Source organism: Copadichromis virginalis, linkage group LG12 (genome assembly GCF_057382275.1).
Source record: "Copadichromis virginalis isolate Kocher_CV1m ecotype Utaka linkage group LG12, C_Virginalis_male_GT1.1, whole genome shotgun sequence".
Classification (NCBI taxonomy): domain Eukaryota; kingdom Metazoa; phylum Chordata; class Actinopteri; order Cichliformes; family Cichlidae; genus Copadichromis; species Copadichromis virginalis.
In genome coordinates, this window is record NC_140629.1 from 32,425,088 (window position 1) to 32,447,185 (window position 22,098).

A 22,098-nucleotide genomic window follows, 5' to 3' on the forward strand; every position below is an offset into this window, starting at 1 on the left:
GGGTGGGATTGGAGGTGGTGATGCTGCTGGTGCAGCTGGTGCTGCTGAAGTACGCGGCTTGCGGTGGAGCTGTCTGGGATGTGTTGACACGCATTTCTGCTCCCATCTCCTTGATTAACCCGGCAGCCTGGATGGTTTCGAGCCGCAGAGGAGAGGAAGAGGAATGAGCGCGGACCGAGCAGCGGCATCCTTATCATGCAGCCGCAGAAAATCACCACCCGTCCATTTTACACGATTATATGAGCCGATGAGCGCCAGTTTATGTGTGCTTTTCAGACGGGCGGCAGCGCTGTGCAGACCCGGGAATAACAACACAGGCCAACACCTCGCTGCAGCTACATACAAGGAATGAAAACGCTCCCAAGATGGTCCGCATCGCCAAGGCCCTGGGTTTGGTTATTCTGTGCGTCGCCGTGCTCATTTTATCCCTCATCAGCTACGTGTCTCTGAGAAAAGACAGCCTCTTCTCCTCCTCCAAATACTACATGGGAGGCCCGAGGATTATGTTTCATGCAGGCTTTCGGTGAGTGAGATTTTTTTTTTCATCACAATGAGGATGGATGATCAGATGCAGAATTGGGTTGATGTAAACAGTGTGGCCTTTTGTGCACGACTCCAGACTTCATACTTTACCTTCTATATATACTTGCTGTCTAGGTTCAAACTTTAAGTGGGCCTCAGCTTCCAATCATAATGTCATTCACGCAGTACCTTGTAATTAATGTTAATAGAGTATGCTGTTTCCAAATGTAATCAATCCTTTTCACATTTGCAAACCTCCATTTAATTGAATAAACATTACAACGTTACTTTCAAAAGCAACCCAATTAATTGGATGACCTATTATAGTGTCTAAGTGTAGTGTCTAAGAATGAATAATTTAGAGTTATTGATCAGATTTTAATCGAATCCACCCGTTTTTAAGGCGGACTCTTTAGTTATCAAACTCAGGCAAAGGCTCTGTCATGGTCCCGGGACTTCTGACCCAGTGTTTTGAGTTTTGTGAGTTTTGTCATTCTGTATTAAGTTCATTTGCATTCTTAAGATCCCTAAGTTGTCTGTTCAGCAGCCTATGGTTGATCAGATTTCCCCTTATGTCTTTGCCCTCTGTCTCCCTTTGTGTGTTTGTGTTTATTTAATTGTGAATTCGTGTGCCCTTTTCCCCTTGTGTTTTATTCCATCATGTTTATCGTGTTTCCCCAGCCTGTTATGTCTGTGATCTCCCCGTGATCTCTCTCCCCCCTCCTGTCTGCGTCTCTGTGTCCTTCCTGTGTTGCGTTTAAGGTCCGCGTCTTGGGTCAGTATTGTCAGTTCCGTGTCCTCCCTGTCTTGTTATGTGTAACCCTCATCATCTGTGCTCCCCGTGTGTTCCCACGTCCCTCATTACCTTCTGTGTATTTATGTCAGAATCTCCCTATGTTCCATGTCGCACCGTCCCTCATGCTGTGTGATCCCTTGTGTGCCTTTCGGTAAAGTTTAGTTTATATTTTCCCAGTCTAGTTTAGTTTGATATCTTTCCTTTGAGTCAGTAAATAAAGCTGTATTTTGTGTGTTGTGGGTCCTGCATTTTGGGTCCAATCTCCTGCCTGTACACAGAGATTCATGACACACTCAATAACGGAGAAACATGCACAACATTATTTCAGTTCACCAAATCATCAAGCATTTAAAGTATCATTATTCAGTACAGACACTAGAAAATCACACAAAACAAACTGATAATAGAGTTCTTTTATGTAAAGGTTTCTGAATTCATACAATACAAACTCTCTTTTTTAAGTGTGCTACTGGAAAGCACAACAGCCTCCATGAAGAGCTGGGAGTTCGCCTTGTAATCGGAAGGTTGCCGGTTCAAGCCCCAGCTTGGACAGTCTTGGTCGTTGTGTCCTTGGCAAGACACTTCACTCGTTGCGTACTGGTGGTGGTCAGAGGGCCCGGTGGCGCCAGTGTCCGGCAGCCTCGCCTCTGCCAGTGCGCCCAAGGGTGGCTGTGGCTACAATGTAGCTTGCCATCAGCAGTGTGTGAATGTGTGCGTGAAGGGGTGGATGACTGGTTGTGTAAAGCACTTTGGGGTCCTTAGGGACTAGTAAAGCGCTATACAAATACAGGCCATTTACCATTTACATGAAAAACTGCATATGAAAAATAACTTTTGTTTTTCCAGCTACCTTGACTATTTGCTCCCTCCTTTTTACTTTTCTTGTAGGATCTCTCTGTCCTCCCCCTCGCTCTCCATCCTCCTCACTCAAATAGAAACTGGAAAATGACAAAAATATAATAATATAATAATTATTATAAGAGGGTTAGGGGGTTAGGGTTAGTTGTCGACAAAAAGACAACACACTGCTTAGTTATGCGAATGTGGGTAAAACAGAAGCTACAGCTTTATCATTTTTGGTGAATTGTTATAGTGAATGAAAGACAAACTGATCCATATCATTTTATAGCAATATTCAAACTGAATACAGGCTGCTGCAGGACATAGACAGGTAACATCCTTTTGACTTGCTGCCACCTGGATCTGGAGCATATCGTAAACAAACACTGAAACCCAATTTAATCAGAATAGGAATCGAAATTTTTAACAAACTAAAATAATAATGCACATGGGTTTTATAAGTCATGGCAATGTTTTGTTGTATTTCAGTTAAAGTGTGTTTTAATTCTGCATCACTGATTTGTGTCACGTAATTATCTCTTCGTGTTCTTTCTGCTGCAGCAACAAAAGTCTTATTATTCTTGAGAAGCCACGAGCCACGCCTGTGTGTGAGCGCTCTGTAACATCATGACATCAACAACACTGGACATAAAACCTGTTTTCATTCTTTCCTGTACTGCTGTCAATAGAAAAGTTAGGAAAACAAACCATTAGAAGATAATTCCAGAAAATAATAATAAAATACACCACAATTAATACTAATAATAGTTTTTAGGGGCTGTCTACAAAATAAATAAATAAAATAAAAACCCAAAGGGGTCTAAACTCATTTATGCCTCCTTTAAATCAAACATAAAGCTGTCCAAGGTGTTGGACTTGTTGACCATATACTACGTATACAGAAAAATAACTCAAGGTAACTTACATAAAGGGAATGGAAATGTATTAAGTGTGATTTCCACATTTCCTTTATTAATACAAAACTAGTGCCCAAGTCTTAACATGAATCCAAGTTTTAACTAGAAAAATATCTAAATATTTTCATTTTTCCCACTCTCCTCTTTAAAGAGAAAAAACAAAAAAACAGTTGAATCATTTGAACATTTTTAACTGTAATTATTCTAAACATGAAAGTCTTTTGAGGGACTGATATGAAAAGCAGATTGACCAAAGTGTGCCAGGAGCAGATCTGATTGGATCTTTCTAAACCGCAGCCAGTATAGCTGCTGCTGTTATTACATGATGACTCAGCTTCCAATGTTTTGTGGACATTAATTTCAGGTCTCAGTTCGCCATGAATTTCCTGGACCCCTCTTTCATCCCCTTAACTAATGCCCTAAACGAAGAGCTCCAAGGAAAACCGTCCAAATGGAAGTTCAACAAGACAGCTTTTTATCATCAGAGGTAAAAGATTTGACTCCTAACTGAATTCTGCTTGTCTTCTTTGTGAAACTTGAGTATTTTCTGGTCTGGAAATCAGACAGCATAAAACATCCTTCCTCTTCATTTTGTCTTCTGTTTGCTTGTGTTGTCCAACCAACATTCAAAACCAACAAGTGAATTGTTTGTGTGTCTAATTTTGCATATTTGTTATATGGGATATATGTGTACACATATATATGTATGCATGTATGCATGTATGTATGTATGTATGTGCCTGTAACATTCTGTAAATAAAAAAAGGGATGTAGTCGCTGTGATTGGTTTTGGACTTTTTTTTAACATCTTTTTTTTTTTCAGGAAAGATATCTTCAACTACATCGACATTCCCAACAACTTTTCCCTTACGAAGAACAGCGTGCGTGTTGGCCAGCTGATGCACTTTGACTACTCCAGCCACAAGTATGTTTTCTCCATCAGTAACAACTTCAAATCCCTGCTTCCCGACACCTCTCCCATCCTCAATAAGCACTACAGCATGTGTGCCGTGGTGGGAAATAGTGGCATTCTTACCGGCAGCCACTGTGGCCCTGAAATTGACCAAGCCGATTTTGTCTTCCGCTGCAACTTTGCCCCCACCGACATCTACTCCAAGGATGTAGGCAAGAAGACCAACCTGACCACCTTTAACCCCAGCATCCTGGAGAGGTATTACAATAACCTGCTGACCATTCAAGACAGAAATAATTTCTTCCTCAACCTAAAGAAACTGGAGGGAGCCATCCTGTGGATCCCTGCCTTCTTCCTTCATACCTCAGCTACAGTAACTCGGACCTTGGTGGATTTCTTTGTGGAGCACAAGGGACAGCTGAAGATTGAACTGGCCTGGCCAGGAAATATCATGCACGACGTGAACAAGTAAGATCTGATTCTGTTGAGCTTTGCAGGGATGGAGGATTTTTTAGGCAAACCTGGAAACCAATGTGATTTTTCCATAGGCTTTTTAATTATCACAGAAAATGAAACATTTCCGCAATAAAGAATTTTTTATTATGCTTAATAATCATCAGAATTCACAATTTACTGCAGCCTTTATAAAGACTATCATGCTACTGTACTGCAATACTGTACTGTAAGTCTATGAATAAATGACAGTAGACTATAGACCTATCATAGGTCTGTAGTTTTAAATTTTATACTATGGGACACAATGTTAAAATAGCTAAAGCTTCTGTTAACCAAAAACCTTATTTCCTTATTTCAAACCACACATCCACTGAAAAATCCCAGGTCAACCAGTCATGCAAAATCCTCAATCAGTTCCAGGTTCCTGCAGCTCTTTATATTCACATTCCTTGTCACCCAGTTTCTGCTCTCCACCTGTTGCTCAGAGAAATGTTTATCGGTTAGGTGTAGAAATGCTTTCTAACTTTATTGACTGAACAGAGAGGTTTATGTCACACTGAAGAAAAAGAAACAAAACAAAATAAAACAGGCTGCTTCTATTGGCAGCCAAAAAGCCTAAAAACAACTTAAATCCATGAAGAAACATCTCAAAATGAGAAACTAACATAAATCCCAAACACAGAAATCTAGCAGAGAAAACACAGGGTTTGCAAAAACTATAATCTTACTAAAACCAAAAGGAAAGACAGCAACTAAATACACAGTACGAGTGAAGGGACACTAACAAAGCTGGGAAAAGAACAGAGGAAGGCAGTAAAAAACACACACACACACACACACACACACACACACACACACACACACACACACACACACACACACACACACACACACACACACAGACACAGACAACCACCTGAGGATATGACCTTCAAAATAAAACAAGAAATAAGTGAAGGAGGGACCAGGACAAAACTCATGCAGACAAAGAAGTGCACACAGGAACACAGGATGCACATGCAAAAGGAAAAAACAGGATAACAATAACTGGAATGCCAGTGATGTTTTAGCTCATCCGACTCATGATCCATCACAATTGACAGGTTATTGTAATATGTGAATCACAGAACCTATAAGTTTTGTTGTTATTGTTTGGCTGTATTACACAAACTAATGAGAACTGAAATCCACTGAGAAGTCAGGGAGGCTCCTAAACAGGACAAATGAATCGTGTTTCACTAAAATGTGACCAATACTCTGGGAGCAAGTAAGTGATTCTTTGAAAATGCATGTGATCTTGACCTTGATCACATTCAATTGTTGATCATTGCGCAATCTCACAAAAACCTGCGTGGTAATCTTGAAGGAATAATAATTATTATGAACTATGAAATGGACAGATGGAAAGACACCTGGCCGCTGTCCTTTGGCCAGATGAGCTAAAAATCAGAGAATTATTGGATGTCTTGTTAATATGTAACAAGTAAAACTGAACCACAGGCAGTACAAAGACCAATTTAATCCACCGCTAATATGAAAGCATTGATATGACACCACCGACTGATGTAAATGTGGGCATATTGTGGGAGTATTTCTGAAACCCTGGTGTCACCAACATGATAGTTTTATTTAAAGTGTGGCAAACACTAAAACCATGACCACACAGGCCTATAATTAGTTGGTGAATGACTGGTTGTACTTTAGTTACATCAATACTTTTGTTAAACCGCTTGATTTAAAATGGAAAATCTGCACCTCCATCACATCTTGACTATTTGATTTAAAACTCATTGTGGTGGTGAACAGACACAAAATCACAAAAATTGTATCACCATCCAAACATGTATGTGCTTAATTGTACATCACATGATAAAATGTTGAACAGACAACACAAAGTTACAGTCAATTTGTGATCTATTTGTTTTCTTCTCAGATACTGGAAGACTAAAAACCTCTCTCCCAAGCGTCTCAGCACTGGTATTCTCATGTACACCCTGGCCTCAGCAATATGTGACGAGATCCACCTCTACGGCTTCTGGCCCTTTGGCTGGGACCCCAACACAGGCAAGGATCTGCCGTACCACTACTACGACAAGAAAGGGACCAAATTCACCACTAAGTGGCAGGAAACCCACCAGCTGCCCAGCGAGTTCAAGCTGCTCTACAAGCTGCACAGGGAAGGCGTGATCAAACTCAGCTTGACGCACTGCTCTTAGACATTCGATGAGTCCGGGATGGTTTAAGACGTGACTCCAGAGACCATTACCAACATACATCAGCTCAGTTCAAACTTCTGTTGTGGCACACATGATAAGCATGATAAGTGTTTAGGCAGTTTATGATCATCCTGCAAACACACACTCGTGTCACGTTGTAATTTTACATGAAGATGTCAGGCTCACTCGAGCTGCAGATCCCAGCGTTGTTATTCATTCAACATGTTGTGTTCAGCACCACAGTTAGGGGCTTTCATGCAGCTCAGTTGCTTTCATTATTCTCCTTTGCATGACTGCTGGCTAAATAGTTTGAGCCAAACAGACATCTATTTTAACTGGAGTCTACGGGGGATTCAGCTGTGGGGACGCAGTAAATTTCCAATTCTGCTTGAAACAGATCGATTAATCACCTTTACAACAGTATACCAATTCTGTACACTGAAATCACTGCCTAATCTCAGGGAAGGAGTTAGATCAGTGTTTTTTGTAATCAGATTTAATGCCTCCAGAGAGGTGCAGTTCCTGTTTTCAGGCCTTTTCCCCCACGAGGTGTCAGACAATCTGCACTGCTCTAGAAGATGGTATTTGTTTACAAGATTGTACTCTATATAAATATATGTGTGTCTTTTTTCTCTGTAGACAGCCTGACTGTCCACTTCAAAATTTTTGGAATAATAATCAACATTCCAACAATAAGCCATAAATTCATGGAGAGGTGTTTTGTGATCATTAGATCAGAACTGCAGAACGTGTTACCGGCCTTCATTACGTAGGTGTTGAGAAAATGAGACATTTCCAAAATCTACCAAAAAGACTAGGAGGATAATTTTCCATCAGTAACAATGAAAATATACAGTGGGGCAAAAAAGTATTTAGTCAGCCACCGATTGTGCAAGTTCCCCCCACCTAAAATGATGACAGAGGTCAGTAATTTGCACCAGAGGTACACTTCAACTGTGAGAGACAGAATGTGAAAAAAAAAAATCCATGAATCCACATGGTAGGATTTGTAAAGAATTTATTCGTAAATCAGGGTGGAAAATAAGTACTTGGTCAATAAGAAAAATACAACTCAATACTTTGTAACATAACCTTTGTTGGCAATAACAGAGGTCAAACGTTTACTATAGGTCTTTACCAGGTTTGCACACACAGTAGCTGGTATTTTGGCCCATTCCTCCATGCAGATCTTCTCGAGAGCAGTGATGTTTTGGGGCTGTCGCCGAGCAACACAGACTTTCAACTCCCGCCACAGATTTTCTATGGGGTTGAGGTCTGGAGACTGGCTAGGCCACTCCAGGACTTTCAAATGCTTCTTACGGAGCCACTCCTTTGTTGCCCGGGCGGTGTGTTTTGGATCATTGTCATGTTGGAAGACCCAGCCTCGTTTCATCGTCAAAGTTCTCACTGATGGAAGGAGGTTTTGGCTCAAACTCTCACGATACATGGCCCCATTCATTCTGTCCTTAACACGGATCAGTCGTCCTGTCCCCTTGGCAGAAAAACAGCCCCATAGCATGATGTTTCCACCCCCATGCTTCACAGTAGGTATGGTGTTCTTGGGATGCAACTCAGTATTCTTCTTCCTCCAAACACGACGAGTTGAGTTTATACCAAAAAGTTCTACTTTGGTTTCATCTGACCACATGACATTCTCCCAATCCTCTGCTGTATCATCCATGTGCTCTCTGGCAAACTTCAGACGGGCCTGGACATGCACTGGCTTCAGCAGCGGAACACGTCTGGCACTGCGGGATTTGATTCCCTGCCGTTGTAGTGTGTTACTGATGGTGACCTTTGTTACTTTGGTCCCAGCTCTCTGCAGGTCATTCACCAGGTCCCCCCGTGTGGTTCTGGGATCTTTGCTCACCGTTCTCATGATCATTTTGACCCCACGGGATGAGATCTTGCGTGGAGCCCCAGATCGAGGGAGATTATCAGTGGTCTTGTATGTCTTCCATTTTCTGATGATTGCTCCCACAGTTGATTTTTTCACACCAAGCTGCTTGCCTATTGTAGATTCACTCTTCCCAGTCTGGTGCAGGTCTACAATACTTTTCCTGGTGTCCTTCGAAAGCTCTTTGGTCTTGGCCATGGCGGAGTTTGGAGTCTGACTGTTTGAGGCTGTGGACAGGTGTCTTTTATACAGATGATGAGTTCAAACAGGTGCCATTCATACAGGTAACGAGTGGGGGACAGAAAAGCTTCTTACAGAAGACGTTACAGGTCTGTGAGAGCCAGAGATTTTCCTTGTTTGAGGTGACCAAATACTTATTTTCCACCCTGATTTACGAATAAATTCTTTACAAATCCTACCATGTGGATTCATGGATTTTTTTTTCACATTCTGTCTCTCACAGTTGAAGTGTACCTCTGGTGCAAATTACTGACCTCTGTCATCATTTTAAGTGGGGGAACTTGCACAATCGGTGGCTGACTAAATACTTTTTTGCCCCACTGTATGTAATGGTAAACTTACTTGATTTAGGATCAAATTTAGCCAAGTAATTTCTGATAAGAGATCATCAAGTTTTGTTATCATCATGTATAAAAGAACCAATGTTTACAATTAAAATATTATCAAAATACATGACAGACTGGAGCAACAGCTCCATCGTTTTGCCAATTCATGATTAAATCCCAGATTTCTCATTTGTGGGATAATAAAGGTTTATTCTAGGTTTATTCTATTCTATTACCAAGTTTGAATATCGTACCTAAGCTAGTTTAAAACTTAGCTTACTAAATTGGGACCTCAGGAAGCCACTGGTCAAACCCAAAACATGGTAATCCCTGACCTAACCACTCTGTAAAACTGCAAATCTTTCACACATTGTCTAAAAATATTTACCCGTGCAGATGCAAGATGCTATTTTGTGAGTTTTAAAAGATCTGCCAACCAAAATTTATGATCCTTCAGAAGAGCCAAGCTATTTATTTCCGCTCTTTCACCACTCTTAATCAAACCTAAGTTATTAGGTAAAAATATTTATTTCACAGTTAAAGGCACGAGTGTTGCCAGAGTGGGTTTTCCACACAGTTTTAAGCTTAACCTTGATGGTTAAAATAATGTCGGACAAAATTTAGGCTGTTTTGGGATCCTTTTTGATGATTTAAAAAATATGCATTTTAAGTGATAGTTCACAACAAAACCCAAGAGTGTACGTATTTGACCTAATCCGAAATTGTCATGGCGGACTGTCTGCCATGACGTGAAATACTAAGACTGTATGTTCCAGTTGCTGCTATGTTATGTCAGATATCAGTGAGAAGATGCTGCCACAGTGGGTTAAATGTATACATATGTAAACTACAGAAAGGAGTGGGAGAGTGAGGTGAAGCATCTAAATCAAAGCTTATATGAAAAATAGTCAGTCATGCTATTTTTAAATAAACAGTCTGAAATATAAAGTAAGTATAAATGCACCTACTATATAAGTGGGTAGAGTGTGTGGATGCCTGGGTGCGCTAAATTGACTATGGGTATGTGCAAAATGGAGCACAGATGTGCATGGATTGTTACTTTGGTTGGTTTTAAGTGATACGTGATAATTGTTTGTGGTTGACAGCAAGTGTTTCCCTGCAAACTGACAGGAAGAATAGTAAAAGAGGCTTCTGCTTCTCTCCCTCACACTCTCTTGTTTGCGTTTGTGTGTTGATATAAGGATTTCTGTTGGGAGCCATTGGGCACCAGCATGCATTGCTCTTGAATGTGGTGCAGTGCAGTGTTGGATTGCTACTTACTCCCAGAGTATTGGTGAGATTTTAGTGAAACAAGGTTAATTACCCCTGTTCAGGAGCCCTGCTGACTTCTAAGTGGATAAATGAGTACTTGGTAAATACTTCAGAGGGTTAATTACACCAGCGGTTCGCAACCTTTGGGCCACGGACCGGTCTCCGAGTCGTTTGGTATCGGGCCGCAAAAGTTGAGGCTTGGGTGTGATTTATGGAATTTATGGTTTTCAGAGTTTTTTATCGGTTTTATTGTTAACTCGGTTTCCTTGGGTCTTTTCCCGTGTGTTATGAATAAATCTTCTTGTTTTTTTGGTACCAGTACTGGTTTTATTTTGTTGTATTTATCCGCAACCCCTGAAAGACTGGTCCGTGAAAATATTGTCGGCCATAAACCGGTCCATGGCGCAAAAAAGGTTGGGGACCACTGACCTACACAACCAAATGCCTGAAGTGTTCATGAGCAACCAACCAACTGCTAAAAAAATGCTCAGTGAGGAAGTTGTATGTCTACCTTAAGTGTACCAGGAATTGAACTCTTGAGATTAAGAATCGCTTTTGCGAGGGTGTCCTAGGCCAAAATAGAAAGCACTGACCTAGCAACCTTGTGGAAATATGTGAAAATGTTGGTCGTTTCCAAACAGAAAAACCCCAAATCATCATTAGTAAAGACTTTATTATTGAGCTGTAACATATCTTCCAAATCTGAACGGTTTCGTGGTTAGCACACTGTTAGCTTAAAGGGAGTTGTGCATAGTTGATTATGCTAGCCTACTTAATGCTGTTTAGTGGAATGTAGTTTTGCTTTTACATGATATAATTTCAGATCTTGTAAGTTTATGTTTACACATTCAGATTGTTTCTTTTTCTCCTGCCTAAATGGAAACATTAGGGAGCTAATGTTAGCTAGCTAGTTACATGAGAGAGTCTAAGTGGGTTATGATATTTATTATTTACTAACAACATATTTATGCAACATGCTTCAATATGTATGCTTAAATTCTCACTTAGTAAACACAAGCTTGGTTTAAGCATACAAACAAATGTCAAAAATCATTTTTGACCAGGGGCTACCAGACTCGGACCACCTTGTGATGTAAATCATGGCTCAAGTGTGGCTTAAAACATCAGGAAATAGAACTTTTTTAAATAATAACCGATCTTGAGGTTTCCCACTATGTCCCAAACGACGATTGAACTTCACTATTTTGTTGACTGAAGAAATTTTCTTTATTCCGACCGTAACTGTATCAAATTCAATATTCGTGATGCAAGATAAAATGAATGAATGTTATATGGCTTATTGCATCTTGTACAAACAGCATGAAATATTTAAGTGGTAATGCATGTGAGGCACTAACAGATCTTTTAGGCTAGTTTTATACAACCTTTTTGAAGGGTAAAATTTAGTCATTTGCTATTGTTTGTATTCCTGGTGGTGTATTCCTTAAGAATATCACTGGTGTCTTTGTATGAGAGCTGTTTGAAGGCTAAAAAGAACGCTGTATTCCACATGGGACCAAACTTCTACAGATCAACTTAAAAATGAACAAGCTTTATTTTTTATAACTGTAGATAGTCCTGGGGTCTTAAACAGTCCACCTTATCGTGCCAGGCTGAAACAGACTGGTGGATATGGGGGTGAGGAAGACTGGACCCAAACAATAAAAGCTGGCCACATGACCATCCCATGACTCTGCAACATGTGCTCCTTGTTGCAAATTCCAGCTTAGGCTGAGGTTTAACACACAGAGAAATGCAGTCATGCACATTTACCATATGTAGTGTCTGTTCTTTTGTCTTGTTCAAACGAACTAATTCAAATCGTTAACTTGTGTGTCTAACCTTTAAATCACAGTGCAGTCACGACATTAAAAGCAACAACCATGAAACTGCACATCTTGTAAAAAGACAGCCAAATTTTAGGACTTTGATTGTTATAGATGTGTAAGAATAATTTAAGCAGTCCCTTCACTGAATGTTTTGTAGGTACACCAAAGACCATGTGCTTAAAAGAAATAATGGAAACTGATTTGTGAAAGCTCTATGAAAACTAATGGCAGTAGACAGTATAAAAAATGAAAGTGGCAGCCCTGCACACCTCCACTGATTTGTAAAGTCTGAATATGAAGCCTCAAGCTAAGTGTTTTCGCCGTGACCACCTTGGTGTTTTGAGACTGCCTGTGGCAAGTGAGGGCTGGATCTGGCTGCGTACATGTATTTTCATTGGCTAACGACTTGCAATATCCTGATCATGACTTACAAAACTAACCTATTGAGTTGATTAAGTAATGATAAAAATGTTTATAAATGTCACAGACTGAAGGAGCGAAGGGTGTTTTTCCATATTTCTATGTAATAGGACAGGAAGTCAAGGGAGTCGCCCCCTGCTGGATGCAAAAGGAATACAAGTTTGAGGCACTTTGGCTTCAGAACACTAGGGTAACCCCACAAACATTTGAGGTTTTTAGGGCTGACACTTGCCTAATGGCCACTGTTTTGCGGAGATTTCCCTAATTAACTACATTTGTAGAATTTCCTTGTAAAGCTATGAATGTCCTCCTTCAGAGTTATTTGTTGGAAATATCCAGTGGTATACTGCTGGGCACTTCCTCCTCTAAGAAAATTTCTCGTAACATTAAAAATCAATGTGCAGAATGTGTGTAAAATATGCTGATGCCAAGAAACTCTGTGATGATTGTATTCCAGTCAGAGTAATATATATTTTTTGTGCATTACAGTATGTTTAAATGACCAGACAGTGATGTGCATTACCTAAACATTAAATGTGTTTATTCCAAATTGAGCACTATACAGGATTTGTTCTTTAACAACCCTTTAACATTTCTGTACTTGTGTTTGATCTGCATGGCGATTTTGTTCCATTATGCTGCTTATGTACATGTTGTATAAAAGTCATAAATCATGTAAGTGACTGTACTATCCTGGTTGTTCGATCAACAGCAATCATCCAAGTAAGAAACCATGTCCTACAGTAAATGTTTTTTGATTATATTCCATGATAAATATACATTATGTGCCTGCATATTCCTTCCATCAATGCCTCAACGTGTCAAATAAACAGTATTTTTCTTTGGTATGACCCATTTGGAGATTAAAATATTTTTTTTAAAAAGTAAACTAACAACAACTACATAAACTAAATGAAATTGCTGGCTTTGCAATATATTTACACACACAAAAATCTTATTCTGCTTGAAATAGTGGCTACACATAAAGTCACATATACTTTACATGTAGAGACATTTTTATTGTCCCCGAATTTCAGCTTCTTGCGTTTTTACTACTGTTCCATGCAAGATTCCTCTATTTGCAAGATGCTAAAATGCTCAAAGGTTTTATTGCATAGACTATTTCACACTGTTATTAACCCTCCAACCGTTCCTGAGTGGATTTGCAGTGGTGCTTAGGACACACATAGACTGTATGTAAGTGGCTAGTGAAGTCCTCTTGTGAAGCCCCACACTGGGTATTTTCACCATTGCCATCACACCTTTTTAAAACTACACCTTACCAGCCCAGTGTTGGATCTGACTACAACAGGATCTACAGTTTGTAAATCAAAAATCTTTAATCACAAATGTTACATTTTAACATATGAACTTCTGGGTGTGTTTAATATAACTGGAAACTGCCACAAGCCCATAAATTAATCAAGAAAATGTTTATTGAAAGCCAAGGGCCTTTTCCCCCCAAAACGTCTTTGGAACGGGAAGTCTTTTGGAATTGGCATTCAGAGCCAGAGACTATGTCCATCTTTTATATACAGTTAGTGGATTTGGATAATTTTAACTTCCACTTTTAGACAACTTTCCTCATATTATCTGTGACTGAGTGGAATCATTGACTACCAGCTACCTGAGGCAGCAAAGCAACCCCAGACCAGATAATTTCCAACATCATGCATCACACTTGGTATGACTTTCCTCTGGAAAGCACCCTTTGGTCTTCTCTTTCCTAGATTTTGTATGCCCAGAGAAGGCTTTTGTCTTTATCAGCATTCTGAGCCTCTTTGGAGAGTAGACATGTACGCACTGGCACCAACAGTTACCTGCACATACTACGACTGAGTTTTGGGGACTATATTTGCCACTGGTATATGATTTACTTTACAGTGGAATGATTATTTCAAAAGATTTCACAGGATTCTGTAGAAAGTCTGAGAGTTCTTCAGATACTCACACCGCACATTTCAATGACAAAAAGAACAACACACCCAAGATGTCAAAGGTTTAAATAAGACAGACCACATGTTTAAATATCACTGCATAAAGTTCTTCAAAACACTAGCAACCCAGCCACCTAATTTTACACTTAAAGAAAGATAAATGTATCAGTGTGTACTTACTTTTTCTATCTGTCTTGTATCTATCTATATTTTTAATCATTTTTTTGAATTATAAAAATTACTCTGGGGCATTTGTTTGAACCCATATCTTTATCTGTGGTGTGTTTGTACAAACATGTCAAAAGAGCCAATATTCGACCTGTTCACAGAGCTGTGTAAGTCTTTGGACCACTACTTTACTTGAAAATGGGAATAAGGGCCAGGAATGTTTTTCAAACAGACATATATGGAAATGCAGTTTAAAAAGTAAGAAATTGAGTTTTCAATCGTAAAGAAAGAACTTGAAAGACACGGGTATTGACTGGTTATTTGCCAAGTTGTTTCCTATGTGTAGACACAATACTGGCTCATCTGTTGAGTTGCATATTTTCCGGTGAATGATTATAAGTCAGGCTAAAGTGGCTTAAATAAACATTTTTCAGATAATGTGTTAAAAACAGCCAGTGTCCAAAGAAAAACTTTGAATGACCTTCAGAAAGTAAAGACCAACATAATAAGAAAGTTTGGCTCCTTGGATGCAAAATATAAAGAAATAAGGGGTTCAAGACTTTTACATAGTACTGCAGTTTTTTATAAGTGGACATACAGTTGTTTCATTTTGCAGTTTTCTTTTATGTTGTTTCTGACAATACAAAGTGTGTGAATAAATAACACTAGAAGACGAATTTATACTGTAACAATAATAACGCTTTAAATGAAACTTTCCAAAGCTCTTCTCCTTTCATGTACAGTATGGGCTTATATTTTGCTTGGTTTTAGGATCTCAAATGTCTCATTTCACAGGCTGTTGTAGATCTCGAGAAAATGGTAGGATCTCAAAATGCAGTGATATATGGTGTAAAAGAGAAAAGAGGAGCTGATGGTTGCAACATCAGCAGGCACACCTGCTCCTCACAGATGCCTCCTCCACTTCATGGCTGGAGACGGGGCTGCCATTGGGTTCTGAGCCTTGGCCCCCGTATGTGCTCTGCTCCATCCTCTTCATCACCAAATTCAGCAGGGTGGTCACCGCCAGGTCCACATCAGCACCCGTCACTGCACTCGTCTCAAAGTACGGGATGCTTAGGAGAATGTGGAACAAAAAAAAACAAAAACATTAGCTGATCTTAAAAATGATTGTTTTACAATCCAAAATAAGTCTTTGCTGTAAAAGTTTTTTTTACAGATCCAAGATCAGGGAAAACTGTTGACCAGCACCATCTTATGGTGACAGAATTAAAACTAGATTTCCATCATCTTCAAGGAAAAGAGAAAATAATTTCTAATCTGAACTCATTAACTCATCATGAACCTGTGGAAAACACAAACTTCTAAGTCACAGTTACCAGATGAAGCTATATAAATATAAAATGATATTAAATTTAAAATTTAAAATGGCACCAGAGTAGTGATAGAAAACAATTTTAATAAAGTGTCATTTCGTTTTGGTTTGGCTAATAATGTCTTTCTCAGCAATTAGGCTATAAAAATATAATGATCCCACTGTCAGTTTGTATTTGTAGGTCATGCTGAAAAGCCCCTTTGGGCTCCAGCTTGGAAAATGGGGTCTCGTTTGGGATAATTCACACTTCTGGCTCAAATGAACTCATCAGTTCAGGCAACCACTTTCATCTATTCATAATAATGGATATTGTGTACAAATCAGCAAAAAGTCCAAAAGTTATCCCCTTCTCATCTGTCATTTATAAATCTGTAGGAAATCTAGTAGGACACACTGGATGTCTTTTTTATGTTGCACACTTGGCATCGTTACTAGAATCAGGTGATAATGTATGAAGGCCAAGAGAAAGTTTTTTGAGAGACCTACTAAAATTGGAGAAGCTAAAATGAGTAAAAACAATTCATAAAATAATAATTTACCACAGAACAATAGCAATAAAAAGGTTACAGTAACCTTATCTTTCAACGTAGCACTCTTAATTCTTATTCTCATGTATATATCATGCACATATCTTTCTACGTAGCACTTTTAATTCTTATCCCTACTTTTATTTTTTCATGTCTATTTAAGTGCTATTTATGACACTATGTTTGCACTGAAGCACCGCAGCAATTTCCTAATGTTGTAAACCTGCTCAACATTTGGCAATAAACCCCTTTCTGATTCTGATTCTGATTCTTATATTTAATGTGGTAGAACGTCAGGTTTAATAAGTCTTCTGAATATTAAAAAAATAAAACAGGACATAAGATCAATAAAAGTCATACACAAAACTGTAAACTGTTGTCACATGAAGTTTGGTTATTAATTTAATACCATGGCAGTATTAATAAACAAACAAACAGCAGCCATAATTATGTTTGCGCAGAGGAAAGAAAAATGAAAAAACAAGTATGAAAGTACACTATTATGTCTCTTTATGGGTACAGACATATTTTTATGATTAATACAGTGTTTGTAAGGCCTTACCCATATCTGTCTGCCAGATCTCTGGCTTGCCTGGCGTGAACACTTCTCATGTCTCTGACGTCTGCCTTGGTACCCACCAACACCACATCTGGACTCTCACAGTACGCGTTGGCCTGCAGCTGACCTGAAACACAGAGGAAGTCACGTAAAGCCTCAGCATACATGAGAAGAAACTCAGAATCAGTCGAGATTATTATCTGTGCAGCAACATAAAACTAAATATATTGATTGGAAGCAGAACAGGGGGCTCAGTGGAAACATACTCATCCAGTTTCTGACATTGAGGAAACTTTGCTGATTGGTCAAGTCAAACATCAACAGGAAGCCCATGGCATCTCGGAAGAAAGCTGTGGTGAGGCTGCGGAACCTAAAGAAGAAGCAGATTTTTTAGAAAGCAGATGTCAAACTGACATGTCTAAGCACCTGCTGAATGGATTTAAATACAATACAACATTCATGGTCCCAAGAATCCTACTGGCGTTTGGGATTTCTGTAACTGCATCCCCAGCAGACCCACAAGGCTAAAATTGTTTTTTCTTAGCACAGACTGTATATAAAGGATGGAAGATGTTACTTGCATTGTTTCTAGGAGGTAACTACTCTGGTTCCAAGAAGAGAAAATAGCTTTCAGTTTGGTTTTTCAGTGGCCTCAGCAAAAGTTATTCCAGTTTATGGTCTTTATCACTAGTTTCAAGTCTTAGCGTAATATTACGTATGATGATAAAAGCAGAGTATGCTTTAGCCACTACCTTATGAACGTGTGGGTTACTTGATAAAGTCTGTGCCACCTTGTACACATGGTGTCTGGTTTCATAAAGCTATGATGGAGAGGGCTCAAAGAAATAGGACTTCAGTAACAAGTGGGTGACATCAGAGTGGCTACACTAAAGTAAGAACTATGCAGTCCTGATTACACCTTTAGTGCTTCTACAGGAAGGTAAGTAGCAGCAGGGGGCTGCTAATCAAATACATTTAATCAACTGATCATCAGCAAGTGTGAGGATCTCTTTAAATGCAGAATCTATTGCATTTTGCTTGTCTGGAGCATTGAAGGGTGAGTTAGCACAATCCTACAACCTTTCTCAGATCAAACAACAAATTCAGACAAGCGCCAAATTTCAGACTCTACAGGCCTCAGTTAGCATGCTAAGGTTTACAGCGTTGGGAAGGTTACTTTTAAAATGTATTCCACAACAGATTACGGAATACCAGCCCCAAAATGTATATTGTAACGTATTCCGTTTCATTACTCAATGAGAGTAACGTATTCGGAATACTTTGGATTACTTAATATATTATCATGCTTTTTACAACTACATGAATGTACTATTGCTGTGTGATTTATTACTATTACTGAAGGCTACTCGCCATACCAATACTAACTAGATTTTTAAATCTTAATATAAAATGAGAAACAGTAGGGTGGACATTAGGTAAGGCTGCATTTTTTGCAGCGATCTCATATAGAAAACTATAAAACAGGTCAGCGGCTCCGAACCGTAGTAAAGGGACCTCTGGCTAATTCGTTGGGTTCTGTGTCGGGCTCATAGCCGAAAACTAGCTTTACTTTGTTTTCTGGGTGAACTTTGCGAGAGACAGAGAGAGGCGTTGAAACGCGGCTCCAACTGAACTTATTGTTGTTTCGGAGGAAAACACGAACGCAGTGTACAGTCGAGCCTTAATAGCTTACTTACAACTGGGCTCGTCAGGCACTCTATTTGGCTGCAGTGGTTATTTTTATATTTACATGCTTCCAGCTCCTGTTTCTGGTCGGTGACAACTTGTACTTTTCCACTCTTCTTTTTCTCCCTCCCTTGCACACAGACAGATAATGAGTATGGCAGTCCATTCTCCCTGCAGCACGGACTACACTGCCCATGAGGCTACATTCTTTAGGGCTATGCCTGTAACACTCTGCCTGTTGCCTTCATATTAAATAATGTTTTGAATAATAAAGATATTCCTTCACATCGTTGTATGGGGCTGCAAGTAGGGGTGACATGGGTCGTGAGATTGAGACACAGACAGAGTCTCTTAATGTGATTTGTTTGGGTTCCCACCAGTGTGGAATTACCAAAAATAGAGAGGGCATAGCTTAACATATAAAGCAGGAAAAGACCGCTGTGTAATCCATTTATTTCAACAAAGTAACTGTATTCTGAATACCGGCACATGTATTCCGTTACTCCCCAACACTGAAAGTTTGTGACAATACAATTAGCAAAAGACTGAACAAGAGTTGTTCTCTCTAAAAAGAACATGTCAGAACAAATGACAAGATGTCAGGAACAATATCTTTTGGACAGATGACACCAAAGCAGAGATGTTTGTCCATAATGCACAATATAGTGTTTAGCTTGGAGGAAACCAAACACAGTATATCAAGGCAAACACCTTATACCACCTGTCAAGACTGTTAGTGGAGGGTGAAGAATTAAGCTGGTTTTGCAACCACATCATGTATCATGTGCCTGACAGCTAAATTTGGACATTCCGGACTACATAAACCAGGTGTGAGGAATTAATTATCAGGTGCAAAGAGTTTTAAAATGATAAATAATGCTTCGATCCTCCACACACACACTTATTTATGAAATATTAACTATGAATTATGAAACAAAGAAAAATTTCATGATTACCTCTCTTGTCCTGCTGTGTCCCAGAGCTGAAGGTGAACTTTGAAGTTCTTCTCAGTTGCCCCATCTACACCTGTCCCCGTATAAACCTAAAGCAATACACAGAGCCCAGTAATCAACTCAAAAAGTTCAAAATGCTCCACATGCAAACCAAATTACACGATTTCTATTTTACGTTTTGTGTCATTTCTTTGGATTAGCAGGATGCGTGGACGGATGCAACACAGTTACACTTATGATAGGGATCAAGCAAAATAGATAATTTGATATAACAGGTCTACTTTATGGACAAAACTCAACGTGACCATAGCTGTACTGGCAACATAATACCACACTAATGTTTTAGTTTCATATAAGCAGCTAATAGAGACGTCTTTTTTCTCTTGGCTACAGACTTGACTACAGAGATTTTCATATAACATAAAAACCTAGCATTTTCAGTATAGCTGATTACATCAGGAAAAATACATTTAGGGTTGCTACTTCAGCTTCAAAATCGTGGTTTTACTCACTAAGGATTTACAGGATTTCATTTTGTTCTTTGTTATATTTTTTCAAGAAGAAAGTATTAAACTTTTGGTCTGTAATTCTCTACTTTGTTTTAATTATTTCCCTAAGACGAGTTTGGCATGTCTAAGTGTTTATTAGACGTTTAGTTAGATTTTCTTCAATAGATTATTACCATGTTACTAACAACCTGAGTTAACACATTTTTTCTAACAGACAATGAAGCCAGAAAATAATTTTACCCTCTATATGCATACTTTTTCTTTATTATTGTTTTAAGTAAGAAGAACACTCTCAGATTGAGATAGTTTTTTAGTCCAGTGAGTATTTGCAGATTTTTCTTTGTCTTTCTTGTAAAATTTAAAATAGTTTCAATAAATGTGAAAAGTTCTACTAAAATAGAGCAACCTGAACGCCTCAATTTATTGTGACTTGCTGCAAGAAGTCAGTGAAACAAACAAACAAACTAACTAACAAAAAAAGACCACATATGACTGTTAACACAAAGACAACAAAAACATTTTAAATAACATTTGATATTAAAGATGCAGATTTCACTGGTGGGGATCAATATTGGAGGGAGTCTGGGGGTCATCCCTTCAAACATATCTTTGCTTCTTTTATATTTCCTACAATATATCTCCACTAGAATGCTTTCTTGACTCTAGTGATCCCACATTAACCTGACAAATAATAATTTGTTGTGTACTCTATTAAAAGTTAATGGCCACTTATTTCTGTATCAAACATTATCTGCCAATTATTATAAAATACTTAAAAAGATAAATGTGTAAAAGGCTTACCTGGCCTTACTGAGGTTTTGAAATGTTTTTTTCCCTATAATTTAAATACCATTAACATGTACTCACCACTCTCTTTTCCCTGAAGTCGATGCCCACTGTGGTTGTGAATTTGCGGTTGAACTTGTTGTCAGTGTACCTGTAGAGGAAGGTGGTCTTTCCCACTCCTGAGTCCCCCAGAGCCAGCAGCTTGATCAGATAGTCATAGTCCCAGTTAGCCATTGTACAGCTGAGTGCCGAACCTGCCACAGAGTTTAGCTCACAGTACAACACTTTGCTGGTTTTCACATGTCCCAAACCATGAGAGCTGAGACACATGTGGGAAAATAACAACTTATAAGGTTAAATTCTTCAACCTAAGCTGCAGTTCTCAGTCTGAGGCTGTAGGACCATCACACAGGCTTAGCAGGACGTCATAACTCCCCACTCATTAGGCACTGATCAGAGAAGGACTAGCACATGACTGGAGCTGGCTTCCACATGAGCAGTCAAATGCCTCTCCAGAGTTTTCTCTAACTTTGCTTAGCAAAACCCAGCTTGTTTGGCACACAGAAGTCCTTTTATTGACTTAAAGAGCTATGGGCAGACAGCTCAGCAGTGCATGACGCAACTATGTCATCGCAAAGCTTTGCTTACACTGTCAGCTGGGGCTAGTCCAGTAAAGGCAGGATGGGAAATCCCATTTAATGATGCCAAATAGTTAAAAGTATTTTTCTTACTCCCTTATGTACTTAAAAAAAACTACATTAAAAGAGATATTACTATATCTTACTCTGTGCAATCAAGTGACAAGGATGCTGCTTAATTAACCCTCTAATGATTAACAAAAAGACTGACTAGATTAACACAAAACATTACTTTAGTAATTTTCTAAATAGTCCAAACATCAATACTACACCCTCAGCAAACACAAACCATTAAAACTTTAAAATCTTACCAGTCTACGTGGAGAAAATGAAAACATCCGTTCACAAGTTGCACCGC

At 39.0% G+C, this 22,098-nt stretch overlaps 2 protein-coding genes across 3 annotated transcripts; one reads left to right on the forward strand and one right to left on the reverse strand.

Annotated features, from left to right (window-relative positions):
- The first annotated feature begins 8 nt into the window (after positions 1 to 8).
- On the forward strand, positions 9 to 7,574 carry LOC146697399 (alpha-N-acetylneuraminate alpha-2,8-sialyltransferase ST8SIA3-like). Its single transcript, XM_085476128.1, has 4 exons — positions 9 to 523; positions 3,440 to 3,562; positions 3,899 to 4,456; positions 6,378 to 7,574. Exons 1-4 carry the CDS (start codon positions 366 to 368, stop codon positions 6,658 to 6,660), a joined length of 1,122 nt encoding a protein of 373 aa, XP_085332254.1. The 5' UTR covers positions 9 to 365; the 3' UTR covers positions 6,661 to 7,574.
- LOC146697400 (ras-related protein Rab-27B-like) lies at positions 2,027 to 22,037 on the reverse strand. Of its 2 annotated transcripts, XM_085476130.1 has the most exons (6): positions 21,184 to 22,037; positions 19,811 to 19,896; positions 17,435 to 17,538; positions 17,172 to 17,295; positions 15,646 to 15,822; positions 2,027 to 2,256 (listed from the first exon to the last, which is right to left on the reverse strand). In XM_085476130.1, the coding sequence occupies exons 1-6, from the start codon at positions 21,430 to 21,432 to the stop codon at positions 2,121 to 2,123; spliced, it is 876 nt and encodes a 291-aa protein (XP_085332256.1). In that variant the 5' UTR covers positions 21,433 to 22,037; the 3' UTR covers positions 2,027 to 2,120. The 2 variants fall into 2 exon arrangements, with proteins under 2 accessions (XP_085332256.1, XP_085332257.1); XM_085476131.1 differs by lacking the exon at positions 2,027 to 2,256 and having other exon boundaries at positions 12,322 to 15,822; positions 21,184 to 22,036.
- Between the last annotated feature and the right edge of the window lie 61 nt (positions 22,038 to 22,098).